This window comes from Prinia subflava, chromosome 4 (genome assembly GCF_021018805.1).
Source record: "Prinia subflava isolate CZ2003 ecotype Zambia chromosome 4, Cam_Psub_1.2, whole genome shotgun sequence".
NCBI classification, from domain to species: Eukaryota; Metazoa; Chordata; class Aves; order Passeriformes; family Cisticolidae; genus Prinia; species Prinia subflava.
The window spans coordinates 44,981,781-44,999,438 of NC_086250.1; the positions used below are offsets into that span (position 1 = coordinate 44,981,781).

Genomic DNA, 17,658 nt, shown 5'->3' on the forward strand with positions numbered 1-17,658 from the left:
GCAGCTACCAACCTGTCCCTCATCAGTGCCAGTGCCATGAAAAGCAGACGCTGCCAGGCTCTGATGTGGCTGCTCTGCCAGCAATGTCACTGTAAACACCTGCATGGATCACCAGTGCTCCCGTGGCTTTCCATCCTGCAGCACAAACACTCTAACAACAAAATATGGCAGCTTCCCATACTGCTGCCAGAACCAGTCAAAAGCACAATGCTCTAACAAATTACTCTTGAAAGCACCAACCAACCCATAGCATTTCACTCAGGGCAAATCTCTGTACCAAACTGTCCTCACTGGTACTGTAGGTTTCCACATATTTTTGTACATTTCTGTCTGTCTTTGTTCTGTTCAAGTCACAGATACCTCAGTTAATGAATTTATAGAGGATCCTTGAAAACTCTAATGGATGGAAAAGAGCCGACTTAGGAAGTATGAGTGAGAATACACAAAAGAACCATGAAGATCAGACTCGAGATGCTTAAATACTAGTAAGGACTTAAAATATTATAGCATACGCGATTGTTAAACTAATCACATAGATTTATTCTAAAAGATTTATTCTGGTATTTATTAGGAAATGAGCTGAGTGACACACTCATGTCTTATTTACCCCTCTAGAAACAATAACGATACCGATCCTGCACCGACATGCCGACCACACACGCCAGTGAAAGCGCTTACAGTGGGATTTATACAACCTGCAAACACTCATTACGAATTATTGTTTGAAACTAGTCTCAGATGTATGTACAAACAGGACGATCCTTCCTTTCAAAACAAATATACAAATTAAATTGAGAATCAAAGGCTGCTGTCCCATACGGGTTTTAAAGAGGATGAAATGATAAGGCACACAAGCCATCTCGGGTGCTAACCCAGCAGCCGCCTGCTCCTGTCCCGAATGAAATTCCCCCAGCTCGTGGCAGTCCGGCTCCCCGGAGCTCCCGCCGCCCCCCGGGCTGCCCCGGCGCAGGGAAGGACGCGCTCCCCACGCCGTTCCCCAGGGCGCCGCTTCCCGGGACGGGCGCTCCGCCACCCCGAACACGTGCTCGCAGAGGGGGCGCGAAGGCGGCCCCGGGGCGCCCCGCAAGGAGCCTGGCGCGCCCCGCCGCAGCCGCGGCCAGAGGATCGGCTCCGGCCCCGCGGGTTCCGCGGGGGAAGGCGGCCGGCTCCCGGCTCCCGGCTCCCGGCTCGGCCCCGCCGCTCACCCTCCGCTCACTCCCGTGGCGCGGCAGCTCCGCGGCCGCCCCGCACCTCCGGCGCCGCTTCCGGCGCGCCCGGGCCGTCGGCGGAAACTCCCGCCCGCCGTAGCGCCGCCGCCGCCGCCTTCCATTGGCCGCGGCCGCGCCGGGAGCTGCGCGTCGGCGGAAGCGCGACGGGCCGGGCGGCGAGAGAGGAGGGAGCCGTGTGTCCGCCCCGCCGGGCCCGCCGCCGCGCCGCTCCGCACGATGGGCTCCCGCGCGGGCTGAGCCCCGCCGTGACGGGTACGCCGGGCCGGGGCAGCGCCAGTGCCGCGGGCGCTCGCTCACGGCTCGCTCGCTTCGGGCCTCTGCGGAATAGGAAGGGATGAAATGAGCGGGCGGTCGGGGCCGCGCTGTGGTAGAGGGACCGCAGGGTGACGGTAGGGCCAAAAGCGTTAGTACCGCGTGAGGAAGTGCCTGAGCAGTGTGTGGTTCTGTTGCTGTCTGTCGCTTTGCTCGCCCGGAGCTCTGAAATAGATTACTGTCTCGTGATTTGAGGGGGAAGGGCCGTCACGAACTGAGGTACCCAGATCTGCCCCTCCTGGGCGAAGTTCTGGGTGAGACCGGGTGCGACTGAACCAAGCAGCTCTTCGTCCACCTTCGCTGTGCTGAGAATCCCTTTAAAAAGACACTGTTGAAAAAGTATTTATGAGTTTTCCCTTAGAGCATGGGGGAAATGGCAGCATAGAAATGACGAATTTCTGAGGGCCCCGGGTCTCTCCAAGTGGAGACAGAAGAAGACAGCCCGGGCCCTGGCCTCCAGAGCACTCCTTACTTCTGTGGGTATTGTACATTTGTTGTCGAATAAAGCACTTACTGCTGTACCATTTTCATTCACAATAAAGTCTCAGCGAACGCTGAGTAGTACTGGGGATGAAGATGGAATCATATCATTATATCAATCTGCGACAAAATTCTATCAATTCTGGCCAAGTGCAATGGGACACCTATATGTAATCCAGAAAAGGAACATATATAAATTATATGTGTTTGATAAACAGTCCTAGCTGATGGTGTGGTTGCCCAGTCTTATTGTCCCTTAGCTTTTGTAGTTAGATAAGTATGTAAAAGTGGTTTGATTCAAACCACAGATCCTTTTTATGTTCCTCTTTGGATTGAGCACATTGTATTCTTTCTTTGCTGATAGTGCTTACCTTATTTACCAACTCTTGATCCTGTTTAAGATTTGCTTGGTACTATTTAAGTGACTAGGAGATAAAAGAGATTATTCTCTTGCAGTTGTTCCATAACCCTTGTGCAGGGCAGAATTGTAGCAAGTAGTTGGTACCCTTGTCAGGGACCAAGGAGGACAGGAGTTTGGTTTCTTCCTTTAACACAGACACTTGATTATAAGCCTGAGTCAAGCTCCTGCCACAATTAATGGTTTGTTCGTTTGGGTCTAAACTCTGTTGACACTATTAAATCAAGGAAGAAAATACTGTGTTTTAAGGATCAAGATAGAAAAACTCAATTTGCCTGAGTGGGAGTGTCTTGAGAAACTTGTTCACAAATCATTTGTACATACTTCAGTTGATTAAATCACAAATCTGACCTTGCTGTACTGCACTTAAAAATAAATATACAAGTTTCTGCTTTTATGTTGAAATACCAAAGTTAAGTCATGAAAGTATCAGTAAATTTAGGTTCCACTTGATAATTCAGAGGCATCTGAACTGTCCTCATGTGTTCTGGGATAAAGTAGAAAAGCCAATTACTGAAATTAATCATTGTCTTTTTGTGATATCCCCAAAGCTAATGACAGATGCTGCATTAAGCATATTGAATTGAAGCAAAACATTTTTGTGTACCTGATCTATTTTTCAGGAGACTTAATAATTGCTGACAGATGGCTCTTGTCAAAAAATGGCTTCTTTTAGTTCATCTTGTTAGAAAAGACAAAAAAGATTGAATTCAAGAAGTCTTTGTAATGAAACAGAACTCTATTGTCAAAGTTAATATGTGAAAGTGATAAATGAGGAAGGCATTAATATTACAGAGAGGCCATTACATTAATGGGAATTGTGTGCAATTCTGTGGAGGCATTATAAGGCTTTTAGCCAATGCTTTAAAGTTAAGTAATGATGGTAATACCTTGAAGATCAAGAAAGCCCCAGAAAAGCATCCAGGATAAAATAGAAATGTTTTGATTTGTTGAAAAGCTCTAGCAGGATATAGCTTTGAAGCCAGGCTGTACCTAACTTTCAGGTAAGTCTCCTGCAGCAAGAAGAAAACTCAGATGTTGTTTTTTGGTTCATTTGGAGATTTTTGTGAGGGAATTATCAGCTGAGCAGAGAGACCGGTAATCATAGAGAAAGAATGTGATGAAAATGTTAAACTTATATTGGACAATTCTACGAAGTTAGGAAATTCCCAAAGTAGCAGGACTCTCAGCCTTGTAATGATGAGCCTCCAAATGACATGTCTTGTCTGGAGAGTTAGCTGAAAGTTGGAATTGGCATTTTTTACTCCTTCCACTAGAAAACATCGTTACAGTAGATGGTGATAACCATACAGTTGCTGTACTCTTGTTTTACAGTTGTATAGTGAGACAGACATAAAAAATAAGAAGTACTTACACAAGAGTCCTAAACAATATAATTGTTACGAATATTTGGCCAGTTGGAGCAGCAAAACTCTGAAGCTTAAATTTATGTAGGGGAGTAGACACAACATTCATCCTCAGCTGTCTGGCAGCCAGTGCTCTCAGGGTGCAGCTCTTTCAGCTTCTTCTGGAAGAAGCAGTGTGCAGCTGAAAATGGTGATTCTGTAGGCTGCTTTAATTAATAATTCCCTAACGACTGAGCTGTTAGTCCAGCATTAATCTCTGCCTTATGTCTCACCCTCTCTGTGGAGGTTTGCACTGTGGCACTGTGGAATATGCAGGCTGACTGCTCTCTGGTCATGCTGTTCTCCCTGGTGCCTGCCCATTGAAATGGGGGCTGCTTGGTCTGCTGTTACAAGGTGCTCCAGCTTCTCTTGCCTTTTAGGCAGAGTGAAATGGTTGTATTCGGACACTTGAGCTTGAGATTCACCTCCAGTGTTTTCTCGCCCACTGCTGCAATGTGTTAGCACTGGCAATATAGTGGTATTGAGATTGCTCCTCTTGAATCCTTCTATCCACTGTACATCTAATGTGCAGTGCATTCACAGTACCGTGTGAAGTGTAGCTGCACTTTCAGGCCAGCTATTCAAATGGCATGTTGCCAAGCCAGTCTAGTTAGGCTTGTCAAGGATACTAATGCCTAGCAGAAAGGAATTTGGGATAATGAACCCAGTCTGCCTAACACCAGATGCAATATGTGGCCTTTATTGCAATTTATTCTGTTTTCATTTGCTTAACCTTTATGTTGCCATTTTTGCTCATGCCAAAAAACAGTCTCTGAACATGGAAAACCTCAAGATTCAATCACTTGGAAACTGCCATTTGAACTGTGATACAGTAAGCATGTCAGGAAAGAGAAGCAAAGCACTTGGATAATCAGTGTCTACTGGGAATATCAGGCCTTCAGATAACTGAATCATGAAATGCCAGAAAGTATCAGCCGGATTAGAGTGTGATATTAGTTACTTTGTTGGCACTTGGCCAAGCAATCTGTTCAGAATGGTTACCCAAGAAGTCCCCTAAGAAACTGTACAGAAACTGGCAGATGCTGATTTTAATACTTTGGGGTTTTTATCCTTTCATCGGCATTTTGCCTGCATTCTTAAAATGATTCTGTCTTGCTGAAGAAGTAGCTTAATCCTCAGTTGGGAATTAGCTAGAGGTGCCAGGAAGCAGTAATAAGGCTGTTGGAAAATGGACAAGGAAGTAGAAACTGGACTTTGTGGGGAATGAGTTTGCTGTACTGTTTGGTGTGGCCTCTAATAAGGGGTATGTTTTGGTCTTAAATTTTACTTACTTAGCTCTTGGTCATGGCTACAGAATGGATCAAAGAGAGTGTTTTGCACAGACTTTACACCACTAAAAATTTTGAGAAATGTCCAAATGTGAAGAAAGACATTGGCTCGACATTCTCGAGTTAGTTGGGTTACTCTTCACCTAGTATTAGATGATGCATATGTGGTTATAACAGAATTTTTAATTGATTAATTGTTTCCAGACATACTCAGTTTCAAGAGCATAGAAAAGATTGAAAATCAAAATGGAAAGATTGAAAATTTTCCTGCTTCCTACCAGGAGAAATCTGCCTAATCAGAAAGAGGAAGGGGAGTGCTTCTAAAGAGATGCTGCTTTGTGGTCAGCTCTGGACATGTGCAGTTCTAGAGGAGTGCAGAAACTTGAGCAAGTTAGGAAATGCTTTAGCATCATACTGCATTGACTTTAATATGTATTTATCTTCCTCCCCACAATAATTAGGAGTCTGCTTCAGGGAAACTTTTTTGTTTCTCCTTAACCAATTATATTTTATTGTATATTGAATACAGCTGAACTGATACTTGAATAAAGAATCAGATCATGCTGGTACTTTTACAAGGTCAGTAATTTGACACGTTGGCCATAATGTTTAATAAAGGGATGTTGCTTGTTTCTTTTGGCCCCCAACCTTTCTGACTGCACAGGTCAGCAGAGGATTATTGTAAGTACACTAACTTGCTAGTTTTTTCTTGACTACAAATCGACTCACATAGAACAAAAATATGTTCGGATCTAGGAGAGGAAGAAGGAATGTGTGTCTTCTGTAGTCCATGAAGGCAAACACTAATTTTCATGTAAAATGATGCAAGGGAAATGAAAGCTATGCTCTCCTGCAACTTTATCATGGCTGTCTGGGCTAGGTTTGAAATAAAATTCAGTCTTGAAACTGTTTTTTAAATTGATTTCTTTGTTCAGTGCAGTTTAACTGTTCTCTCTTTTTCCTTTCACCAGAAAAATGAGTGGTGGGTTGGCACCAAGCAAAAGCACCGTGTATGTGTCCAATTTACCCTTTGCTTTGACTAACAATGATCTGTATAGGGTAAGTTTTAAGAGATGCGTTGTTTAGATTAAACTTGTTGACAACAATTTTGACTGTAAAATCAGTACTGATACATAAGTTTGTCATGATAAATTTATTATTAGTGAAATGCAATTGTCTGTTGTTAAATCTTTTTATTTTGTTTTATATTTCAGATATTTTCAAAGTATGGGAAAGTTGTCAAGTAAGTGACCTAATATGGCCTTCTATTTTTGTACCTCTCATTTTAAATATTTTATGTCTTTCCTTCACTTCAAAGTCTTGAGCTTTTTGTAATTAAAGTATGAATGTGGAACTGTATTGAAGTTTTGTTCATTTTTAATAAAGTATAAATTTAATTTAACAACTGGGAGTTCTTGCAGTTACATACATAAAAGAATATTTGTGTTGGGGACAGGTTTTGCTAACCATTTCTTAAGAGCAAGTAGAACATTGTTACATACCATCAGTCCTTTCTCTGAAATAGTTGAAGCAGTGTTCTTCTAGTGTTATTCCCCTTTCCCTGAACACTGTGGGTCACAGTAGGTAAGTGTGAAAGTGGGAGCTTCTTCTTATGTGAACTGGATATCTTAGTTCCCACAATTGCAGTGTACAGTTCTCTGTGGTTCTAGAGGGGCTTGCTATTGTGACTATTTAGTATTTTATTAAAAGCTAGACGTAAGGCTGCATTAATGGCTTTCAGTATGTGGGGTATTCATGAGAAATATATGTCAATATCTGCCTCTGGTTCAAATGATAGAAAGAAATGCCACAGTAAGGAACTGACTGGTTTGTTTATTTTTTTAAATTGGTCAGAATAAGGAGACTCAAGTCTTCAGTTTTTAATCCTAAACCAGCAAGTATCTTCTCTATTTATTGTGCCTGTTGCAATAAATAACCTGTGAGATACAAAGTTTCAAAGTTTTTGAAGTCTCAGAAGTGTGTTTCAGGTGGCAAATAGCAGGAAAAGCAAATATAGCATGATTATTATGACTTCAACTGAGTTTGTTCAGTAAGAAATCAGACTTTCTATGGCTCCAAGAAATTCCTGGCTTTTTAAAGAATTGTCACATTTGATTCTTTCTGTTCTTGTGTTATTAACTGGTATGTTGAATATCCCAGTTAGAAGCCTGACAGTCATACCAGGCTTCTGTTGGAATTCTTCAAAGACTAGCTTTGCAGAAAAATTAATAGAATTGTTCTAAAGTCAGTTTTATTGACACTTGAACTTAATACATGCAGTTGGACATGTCCTGTCCAAGAGGCTTTGGTAGTAAAACTGTTAAGCTCAACCTTTTTGTGCATGTATTGAGGGAAAATGAGCTTTACTGTATTTTTATTTTATAAACTTTTTACCATGTAGGTCATCTGTTACTTATACAGGCCACCCTGTATTGAAGTGGAGTTTGGTTTTTTTTTGGTTACTTCTTAGAATTCTGGCTTGCCCTATGGCTGAACCTTGTTCTGCCTGTGGTGGGCATAGGGAGAAGTGTATTCCATACTTTTTTACACATACTTTGATTTTTATGTACATGCAGCTTGACATTCTGATTCTCACTGTTGTTTTGTTATATTTTTTTCAGGACCATATATAACTTACCTTAAGATTGAAAGAATTGAGGCTGTGTGGGTTCTGGCCATATGCACACCACGGCCCTGTCTTGTAAATTTTTATCTTCAGATTTGTTTTACTCTTTCTAGATTTTCGTGAACTTCTCAATGTGCTATTGAAGCTGTTGATTTCAATGTTAGACTGAAGATTTAACTTGTATGTCATGTGAAATAACACATGCATCCATGGTCTTTGGATTTCATTAGAGACATTTGTAGAACAATGTTGCATATGGTTAATGTTTCCTATTGTGAACCTGTTTAACTGATTAGTCCTACATGAACATAGACTTCTCAGTTTGGAGGCAGTGCACACTGTGCTTTTCATCAATAATAGCAATGGTAAGATTACCCATGAATTTTCCTTTCACCTCCAGTAATATGTAGTTCCCTCGAGTTAGGTTGCTTGTAAATCTAAAGATTATGTTCTCTGTTCTTCAAGTCACCCAAGGGAACTAAGAGTGATACTGGTCCCAGAAAGACCCCGCATGCTTTTTTAAAATCATCCCCACCCTACCTCTAAATACATGGCCCGGTTAGCTGCTCTGTTGAACTTCTGTTTAATGACTATTTTTATTGTTAAATATATTTTAACCCTTTTGTGTGAATACTGACAATGGTCTGAATTTTAGGTGTCAGGCAGCAGCAGTGTCTGTGTGAAATCATAATACCTTCACACAGGCCTGAGAAAGTGGCCTGGGAAAAATAAAAGAGGAGCTATAACAATCCTTGGGAAGTGAAAAACCATCAGCAGGTGGTGTTTTTCCAACTTGTTTCCTGGCAAGGATGTTTACAAAGAGGTGTAGGCTCTAATGACCAATGATATGAATTGTACTGAAGTACTGTATAAAAGGAGAACTTGGAAAATAAAGATGGCTCTCATTTTTGCTCTACGCTGAGAGTCAGTGTCGTTACTCATGCCGTCCGTGCTCAGTAGTGACACTCTTGATGTATAACAAAGGTAAGATCTCACCGAGATCTTTAAGGAAAAAATATCTGAAGTAATTTTAGTGTGGTTCACTAAAATCAATAATGTGGTTATATGTTTCCAGAGTTACCATTATGAAAGACAAAGACACCAGAAAGAGCAAAGGAGTTGCCTTTATTTTGTTTTTGGACAAAGAATCTGCACAAAACTGTTCTCGGGCACTTAATAACAAACAGGTAAGTTGTGGAAAGTTTTTACAGCAGGAGGATTGGGCTTTCAGTCCCAAAACACTTACCTTTTCTTTCCAATTTTCTGTAGTTGTTTGGAAGAGTAATAAAAGCAAGTATTGCCATAGATAATGGAAGAGCAGCAGAATTCATTCGCAGGCGTAACTACTTTGACAAGTCTAAGTGTTACGAATGTGGGGTGAGTAAAACCAAAAATGTACAGAAATGGACAAAAGTTGTGGATTGAGATAAGAAGAACTTAACTGAAACAATACTAAACAGTAGTAGTAATAGTAGATGGTAATGAAAATAATGAAGAGAAACAAAACCCAAGAAATATAACTGATGCACGTGAAGACTATTGCAATGACAACCTCCTACTCGTTGCTTCAAAATATCTGCTTTTGCTATGTCTTTGGAAGTTTGTGATTTAGTTGGCAGTAAAATAAATACAGGAAACAACTGTTTTATATAGAAGTGAGTTTTAAGTCTTAATTAATTCCTGACTTTTCCTGAACATAGTAATGTGGGACAGTGATATTTGGATAGTATTTAATGTCCAATACAAACTTGATTTATATTCTTAACACTTCTTACCACAAAAATGTTGCCTCACTCCTGTGTCTTAAATTGTTAATTCTGAAGTTTCTATCTTGTCTTGAATATAAACCATGTGTAGTGTATTCAGTTATTGCAACAGACAAAAAAATCTGCCGTGCTCATGGCTTGTTCTCAGTTTGCAGTTAAGCATGCATATCACCACCAATCTCTTCATTTCCATGGCAAGCCTAGAGAAGAGTTTGTCTTCTGTGTGCTAATTCAGCATCCCATTTATCTTACTAATTGCTTCCATTTTTTCCCCCATGAACTTCCCTCATGATACGTTTTAACTTGTTGTTTGTAATGGCTTCTGTTAAGCAATATTTCTTTTTCTCCAAGGAAGCAGGACACTTAAGTTATGCTTGTCCTAAAAATATGCTAGGGGAGCGGGAACCACCAAAAAAAAAAGAAAAGAAGAAGAAAAAGAAAACAGTGGAGCCACAAGAAATGTATGTATATTGAGTTACATGTTATTACGTTTTTTAGGAAGCTTTTTCATACTAAACACTTAAATTAAAGATGTATTTTTTTTTCTCTTTCTCTGCACAATGAAGTGAGGAAGAAGAAGAAAGTGAAGAGGAAGGAGAAGACCCTGCTCTAGATAGCCTCAGCCAAGCCATAGCTGTTCAGGTACAAAATTGAAGGATGGCATATTTTTTATTTTTTTTTTAATTCGACTCCCTACTTTAGCTGCTTTTCAAAGCTCTCATATACATGCATAGTCTGTCTGCTCTATAGCACTTAGCAGGCTCTGTTTGGTAGCAGTAGTTGGTAACTGTGGTTGGCTTCTTTCCACTGCAGGCATGTTCAGTGGAATTTTGTTTGGGTTTCTTGCTCTTTCACTATTGCTGTATTTGTGTGTTGCAGCCTTTTTTTCCTTCGAGTTCCTTTGCTATTTGCTTGTGTGATCTCTGCTGTGATGCTCTGCTAGGTTTTTGCCCACAAATCCCTGGTATTTCGTCAGCTGAGGAGACAGAAAAACAGTCACGTAGAAGTGACCAGACACATCCTCTGTCCTCACTGGAATGTCCTTGAACATTTATTACTGGGACACTTCCTTTGCCTAATACAGACCATCACATTCTCTAATAAACCTCATCTCCCAAAACATATTGAATGCATATTTTTTAATGTAGATAGATTATCCAACATCTGTATTACTGTATTTATTACTTCTTTATCTCTACACCCTTTTGCTTCATGAAACAAAACATGCCTGATATGATACTCAAATTTCTTGGCTCCCTATTCAACACTGTTGCCTGTGTGTCTGTCCCCCCAATAAAAAACCCTCAAAAGTTAATAATTTCATTCTGAATAATACTGTAAAGAGTGCATGACTTCTACATAATGTGATCCAAAAAAGTGATTCAAGTATTCAAAATGTTCCTCCCTTTCCCCCAAAACTCCATGATTGGAAATAAAACCTATAAAGCCAAGAAACATTCTCATTTCTATCACCATCCAAAGATTTTAATTGGTAAAAATAGGAAGCTTCTATTTAAACTATTAGTTGAATAACCTTCAGTAATAATCCCCAAAGGCACTCATTATGTGAATGAATGACTGCAAAGGACAATGCACAGAAGACTTACTAGTGGATCAAAGCTGATTCGATAACATCAATTTAAAAATGAGGCATTTTTTTCTTTAGATCTCACCTACAGAGATCTGCTTAGATTTTTGCTTTAGATCTCTATATTTTTGTAAGTTTGCCATGGGCAAAATTCCTCTTTTTGAGAATACAGGATGGTCCAGGCGGCTGCTGTGGTGTAGAAGACAGCTTGTATGTGAGAACTACTTTCAGAAATGTTTCCTAGTGCTTTGGTCACAGAGTTTACCTGGAAATAAACCCTTGTAATTCTTTTACTTATTTAATAATTCAATGCATATTAATAAGTAGCATTGTTATTTGTAGTGCACCTTAACTTTTGTTAATCCCACCTAATACTTTTCTTCATTATAGCAAGCCAAAATTGAGGAAGAGCAACAAAGATGGACACAGAATGCAGGGGAATCTTCAATTTCAGATGATTCAAAACGTCCACGGATTAAAAAAAGTGCTTATTTCAGTGATGAGGAAGAACTCAGCGACTGAAATAATACTGTTCTAAATGCATAGATAAGATATATATAGTGTACATTTTGTAAAGTGCTACAAAGTGATCTGTAATACAGGTTTGTTCTGGTGTTGGAAGACACTGAAAATCGTGTGGTTGTTTTTTTTATTCTGTCCCCTGACTCTTCCCATCTTTTTATATCTGTGTCTCAAAACCTTACCTTTCAAGGCAACGTTTTAAGAAAATAATGTGATTATACCCTTAACTCCAAAACAGTGTCTGTAAGAATGCATCTTGCAGTTAGTATCTAGACCCAAGTCCTAGCAGTGAAGTGTTTCATGAGAGAATTTCCCAAGGCTTTTTTCCAAAGAGGAGTTCCTCTTAGGATGACTGCTAACACCACTGATGCTTTATGTACTTGTCTGTTCGGAAGCAGCGCTTTAGTAATACTTAAGTAGAATATGAAACTTGCATTAATTGAGTTTCAGCTTTAAGCATTGTCTTTTTACTCTTCGTGCAGTACTATAATAAATTATTGTCACATCAACATTGTTTTTCGTGATTGCAGTTTGAGTGCCTAACAGTAATTAGGGTTATCCACTGGGTTTTAAATACACTTGGATCTAACCTGCATCACAGCCATCTGAACCTGCTGGCAAAATCCAGAAGGCATAGTTTCCTACCTGCCTGAAAAACAGCTTACATGTGTACTTGGAACTGCCATGGTCTCTTAGCAAAGTGTGTTGCCACATATTTGGCACATAAAGCTTTTCAGACTTCTTCTGTCCTTAGATCTCTCTAGGGTTGTAGGCGTGCTCTCCTGTAGCTGTGATCGTTCCCAAAACCACAGAGACAGTGATGGTGAGACAGAGATGGTGATGGTGGTACCCATATTTATATTTTATCTTCACTTTCAGGAAGCACAATATAAAATACATTCACAATTTCACGTTTGAAAGAGGAGATGAGCTAGCCTCTTTCTATTTTCAGTTCTTCCTGTTTGCTCATCAGGACTTGATTTTCTTCCAAATATAGAAAATGTAAATTCAAATATACCATTATGTATTCTTAATTAATACCAATTTACATTCAAATATGTAACTGGGTGCAAAGCAAAGAAACATGCATACACACCCTCAAAACTAATATAAAGTGACATTCAGAACCTCATTCTGGTGCCTTCTGTTGTTGCTTAAACACAAGAATTCAGAAACAAGAATGAAATAATACAAGTGTTTTCTGTGCAAGCTCCTCAATTCAGCAGAATAGGAAGTAGTATTGGACTCAAGATAATACAGGAAGATCTTGGACTCATTAATTCAAGGAACTTTTTAAAGACTGAACTTTGACTTTTTACTGGAAGTACTGTATATTAGATGTGAAGCTTCCTTCACTGAATTTCAGAAAGATCTCTTAATACTGACTAGCTGAGAGCTAAACTGCCAGGCATAACTTTGTGTTAATAAATGCAAATCACTATATCATGTATGTGTGCAATACTGAAGCTTGAGGAGTTCTAAACTCTACTAACGAAGAAAGTAATGCTGCCAGCATGGTTTTCTTCAAATATTAGGTTAGGACTCAATGGCAGTCCCCACCAAAAAAAAAAAAAAAGAGCAAAACAAAAAGATAATGCAACTGTGTAAAATCACAGTTTCTCTTCTTCTCAAATACCACATTCAATGCTGGTTTTAAAAAAGGATAGAAAACTAAAATGTGACAGAGGACCAGTTGGACTTTGTCCATGACTTTGATTTGGAAATATTTGATAGCTGGTAAGAATTAAGATTTGAATGAAGTAATTAGACAGCAAGCTTCAAACTTTTATTTCATTACACCATGTAATGTAGTAGTGGAACTCACTGCCATAAGACTTTTGTCAGGGTCATGGGGTCAAAATAATTAGACTTACATGTGGAACACGATATTTTAAAATGTTAAAGTCTCTGCTCAGAAATACCCTTAAATAAAAAACAAACCTGACCATTGTTCTGACCTAGTACAGTACTTTTTCCAGAGTTCCAGTAGCTCATTGATGTATCTTTCTAGTCTGCTGCTTCTGCCTCACAGCTTTCCCCATAGGATTTGCTTTTGTCAGCAGTACCTCAGGTCCAGACTATTACAACTGACCCAGTGTTGTTCCTCCATGCTCTTTTGTCCCAAGAATAAAGTCACTTAAGGTAGGTGACATTGGAAAAGAAACATAAAAATGAACCTATTTCTGTGCAGAATTGGCATTTAGAATTTTTTACCTTAAATCATCTTCTTTTAAGTTTTCTTTATTCTGAACTTCTGTTGATCGGCAGTGTGCGTAGATTTTGTCTTAGAAGAATGCACCTAATGCCTAAAACACAGTCTAAAGGGATTTTCAGGAATAGGACTTTTGGACTTGGCTTCCATTTTAAGTTTCAGTCCTTTGTTGGCAAGATAAAGCATTTCTAGGTGAGAAATTCAGAACACTAGCATTAGATAACTATTATGTTAGATAGCATAAGTACCTGTTCTAATTGCTTGAATACAAAGTTCTTTTCCACAGCATCCCCAATGCAGCTGCCTCATTCTACAAAAAAATAAATACGGCCAAAATTTGTCAATAAAGTCTCCTTATGACTTTCACCGTGGAGGGCTTTGCTCCTGTTCATGCCTACCCTTGCCTACTCTAATCAGCATGGCTTCAGATTTCCATCTGAGTCCTATCAGTGCTGAGGAGCAAGGGAGAGGAGAGTGTGAACGAGGCTCCTAATTTAGATCAGCTAAGAGGATGCAATTAATGTATAAAGCTCAGGCAACACAGTGGTGCTTTTGTTAGTTTGGTATCATAAAGCACTGGTTGTGGGAGCAGGAAATGTGTTGGTGGCTCTAGCCAGACAGGTGAGACTGTGTAGCCTTGTTATCAAAAGAGAGAAGAATAGAAAATGCCTTGTAGAACGCCTTCCTGTTATTGTTAGAAAAACCACAGAGTTTTCTTCTGACAGGTTCATGTTCAAGTTGTGTGTTGGTTTGGGGGTTATTTTTAAGACTTTGAGGCCCTACCTTAGGCTTGCAATCTGAATTCTGGTTTTAGAGTACAAATAATACGTAATCATAACATGTGTTTGCATATTGTTTATACTCTTTGTATATATTAAATCTATTTATGTAAAATATATAATTATATAATCATATATCACATATTTATGTAAAAATATCTCTAATTATGGAGAAAATTACACTAAGTGGGAGACTTTTAATTTTTAAAAAATAATGTCAAAAACTTGTATCTTTCTGCAAATATCCACTTACTAGATTTTGTCTTTTGTATTTTCAAAACAGCTTGAAAATTGTCAAAATATGTTCTGGGTCATAAGACCTCTTGTCTATTGAAATGGCTAACACAGTAGTGTCTACAAAACCACTAGGAGATGCCTTTTATCTGTCCTTGGGGAAGAAGGGATGTGGAAGTGGGATAAGGATGATTAGCTTACTTGATTATAAATGGTATTACTCATACTGTGCCTGTGCAGCACTTGTTAAAACCATTGCAGCTATGAGACACAGGAGCAATTTTAGTCCACGTTTAGTAGGCTCCCGCTATGTTTTTGGCACATTCAGGTTACTACTTTCAGCAGAGCAATAGAAAGGACTGTAAATATAAAGAACTATGTAGCTAAATAGATGATCTCTAGAAGACATAGTAAACACTTAATCTTTGGCTTCTGGGTCACTGTGTTTTCTGGGATAGCCCTTCCCTAATCTGTGAAGATGACTGACTGTAGCATGGGAAGGTGAGCTGTCCAGGCTGTTTAGCTGTAGTCTTCCAAGACAAAAAAATAATAAATGCCATTTTAAAATACCACAGTTTTCATCTAGCTTTTCTAAGCAATTTAGTAAGTGCTACTATGAGTGTTTCTATTCTATTTTCCATCTGCAGTGCCAATATGATTATATATTCTATCACTTTTCTGCTATTGCTCTTCTATAAAGATATTTCAAATAATACTCTTCCAAATGTACTATCTTAAAATAACTAGAAAGGTGATTGCTTCTTTTTAGTATAGATTACAAAATCATTTTTAGATGTCCTTGGAATGCTCATCCGCAGCAGCTTTGTTTATTTTATAGATCTTAGGGTGAGGTGTTTTTCCTGTAGCTGTTGAAGGCAATACGAAAAAATTACTACACTGCTCCTTCTTTACAGAAAAAGGTGTAAAGTGGAGGATTTAATCACTTTTAATGTAGATGACCTTATTTCCTGTATCTATGCTATATCTGTAAAACATATCCTCGAAGGAATAAGCTGAGGAGATTGTCCATGTAAAGAAAGCTGTATTTTTTAAGTTGAGGAATTGTACGTGTTTGAGAAACAACATTTCATCACTGTCAGGCTAACCCTGACCTTGCTGTGCATTCAGATAGACAAGATGTGTGCTTATGCATGCATTTAATGGATGTGACAGGTAATGCAGCAAGTAAAGAGTTGCAGAAATTGTGGCTGTAGAATGTGATAAAAGTGTGTGAAACATTTAACCAACACAGTTAGGGAATGTAGGTCACAGTGGCTTGAAGAAATACCAGAGTTACTAATACAAGAAGTTTCCTGTCTGATGAATTGGATGCTCTGAAGAATTAAAAGCAACTCCGAGGTTTTAAGTTCATGAAAGGCAAGGGCTATGAGCCTACATCAAGATGAGCTTATCCATGAAAATTCAGTTTTATCAACATCCTGTTAAAGAGAATTAGAAGGCATCCCAATTTAGCTACTGCATCAAGCTCAGTGCAGTACAGCAAAAACTGTCACTTGGTTGCAGGTGTAAAGATGCATTATTTTAACTGCTTATGTGGAGGCAGAGGATGTAGATATGTTCTGTTCAAAGAACAGATGTGGCTGTGGAAGAAGGAGAAACCCAAAATAGAACCAAAAGGCATATTAAGGACTCTGTGGGTATACTGTGAAGTTCCAAGGCACTGAATTGTATTTTTAGAGTGGGATAGAACTGCTTGTACCTTGTTTGCTTAATTGAAGAATGAGTGTTTTATATCTGAGGATTGTGAACCTTTTGGTAGTACAAGTTTGTACTGATGTTCAAATGCTCAAGAAAGGAAGACAAACTGAAAGAGGATACAGTTCTACAAAAGACCTCACTTGAGATGTATTTGATGTGTGAATTTGATTAGGTGGCAAAGAGCCATCTGCCCACGAAGCCTGGAGCCATGAGAGTGCATATAAAATGAAACGACTGAGCAGCATATGGCAGTTAGGAAAGATGAGAACACGCAGTACTTGGACGCGTTGCTTTTGAGTTCATGAACCGTGTATCTGGAATGAATGATTGTAGTCCTTGAAATTATGCTCCTTCCAAGAAAGTTTTTGAAAATTCATCAGCTAGGTTTATTTTCATCTGCTGCAGCATAACATCTTTAAAGAGTTTTTTTACTGTGGGAGGCTTTCACAGGAAAAGCTGAACTGAGGAGACTTGGTTAATTAAAATCTGGAACACAGTTCTGTAGCAAGGGTGGATTCTCTGCGAGTCTCATGCCTGTGGCATCACAGAGAATAGAGGGCCTCAGGGCCTTATTCATGTTCATATCTAATGGAGCTGAAGCTGCTGGAGAATGTCCAGAATTCCTCTTCATTTGCTGCAAAATTAGATCAAGCCCATGATTAAGTACCCGAGTTCAGGACAAAGTAGCCCTTGAAAAACTTTCACCTTTTTCCACTCTTGTGTTATTTGTGCCAGGACGGTGAATTTTGTACTGTATTGCACACCTTTGAAATGGCAAACTGGTTGACAGGAAAGTACTCAGCTCTCTTGATCTGAATGTGGTAGGAGCACTGCACACAGATTACTTTGCACCTTTAATGATGGGGCAAGGAGCAATTATTGTAACAGTATTGTTTGGATGCAATTTCACTGCTTCCAGGGGTTTGGAGCCAGTGGAGAAGGGAAGAAGTCAGGCAGAGCAAAGGATGAGTAAGCCAAATATCTATCCAGAATAAGTCTATATCAGTTATGCTAAACATTTTCAGGTTTCCTTCTACAGATTCTCCTCTTCACTGTACTTTAGGTCAGAGTTTATGTG

At 39.4% G+C, this 17,658-nt stretch overlaps 2 protein-coding genes across 5 annotated transcripts in view; one reads left to right on the forward strand and one right to left on the reverse strand.

The window, feature by feature from the left end:
- Positions 1 to 1,318, reverse strand: part of PPHLN1 (periphilin 1) — a 63,121-nt gene extending 61,803 nt beyond the window's left edge. For all 4 annotated transcript variants that reach the window (XM_063396623.1, XM_063396621.1, XM_063396622.1 and 1 more), the window contains exon 1: positions 1,206 to 1,318. The gene's annotated coding sequence lies outside the window, so the exon portion shown is untranslated. The remainder of the gene's footprint in view (positions 1 to 1,205) is intronic.
- Positions 1,319 to 1,325: 7 nt separating this feature from the next.
- Positions 1,326 to 12,145, forward strand: ZCRB1 (zinc finger CCHC-type and RNA binding motif containing 1). Its single transcript, XM_063396625.1, has 8 exons — positions 1,326 to 1,481; positions 6,106 to 6,193; positions 6,349 to 6,377; positions 8,836 to 8,947; positions 9,030 to 9,137; positions 9,878 to 9,987; positions 10,093 to 10,168; positions 11,505 to 12,145. Exons 2-8 carry the CDS (start codon positions 6,110 to 6,112, stop codon positions 11,634 to 11,636), a joined length of 651 nt encoding a protein of 216 aa, XP_063252695.1. The 5' UTR covers positions 1,326 to 1,481; positions 6,106 to 6,109; the 3' UTR covers positions 11,637 to 12,145.
- The last annotated feature ends 5,513 nt before the right edge of the window (positions 12,146 to 17,658 follow it).

Coding starts and splice junctions, on each gene's coding strand:
- ZCRB1 (XM_063396625.1), top strand. CDS start 6,110: ATGAGTGGTGGGTTGGCACCAAGCAAAAGCACCGTGTATGTGTCCAAT. Junction 9,988..10,092: donor ACAGTGGAGCCACAAGAAAT/GTATGTATATTG, acceptor TGCACAATGAAG/TGAGGAAGAAGAAGAAAGTG. Junction 10,169..11,504: donor GCCAAGCCATAGCTGTTCAG/GTACAAAATTGA, acceptor TCTTCATTATAG/CAAGCCAAAATTGAGGAAGA.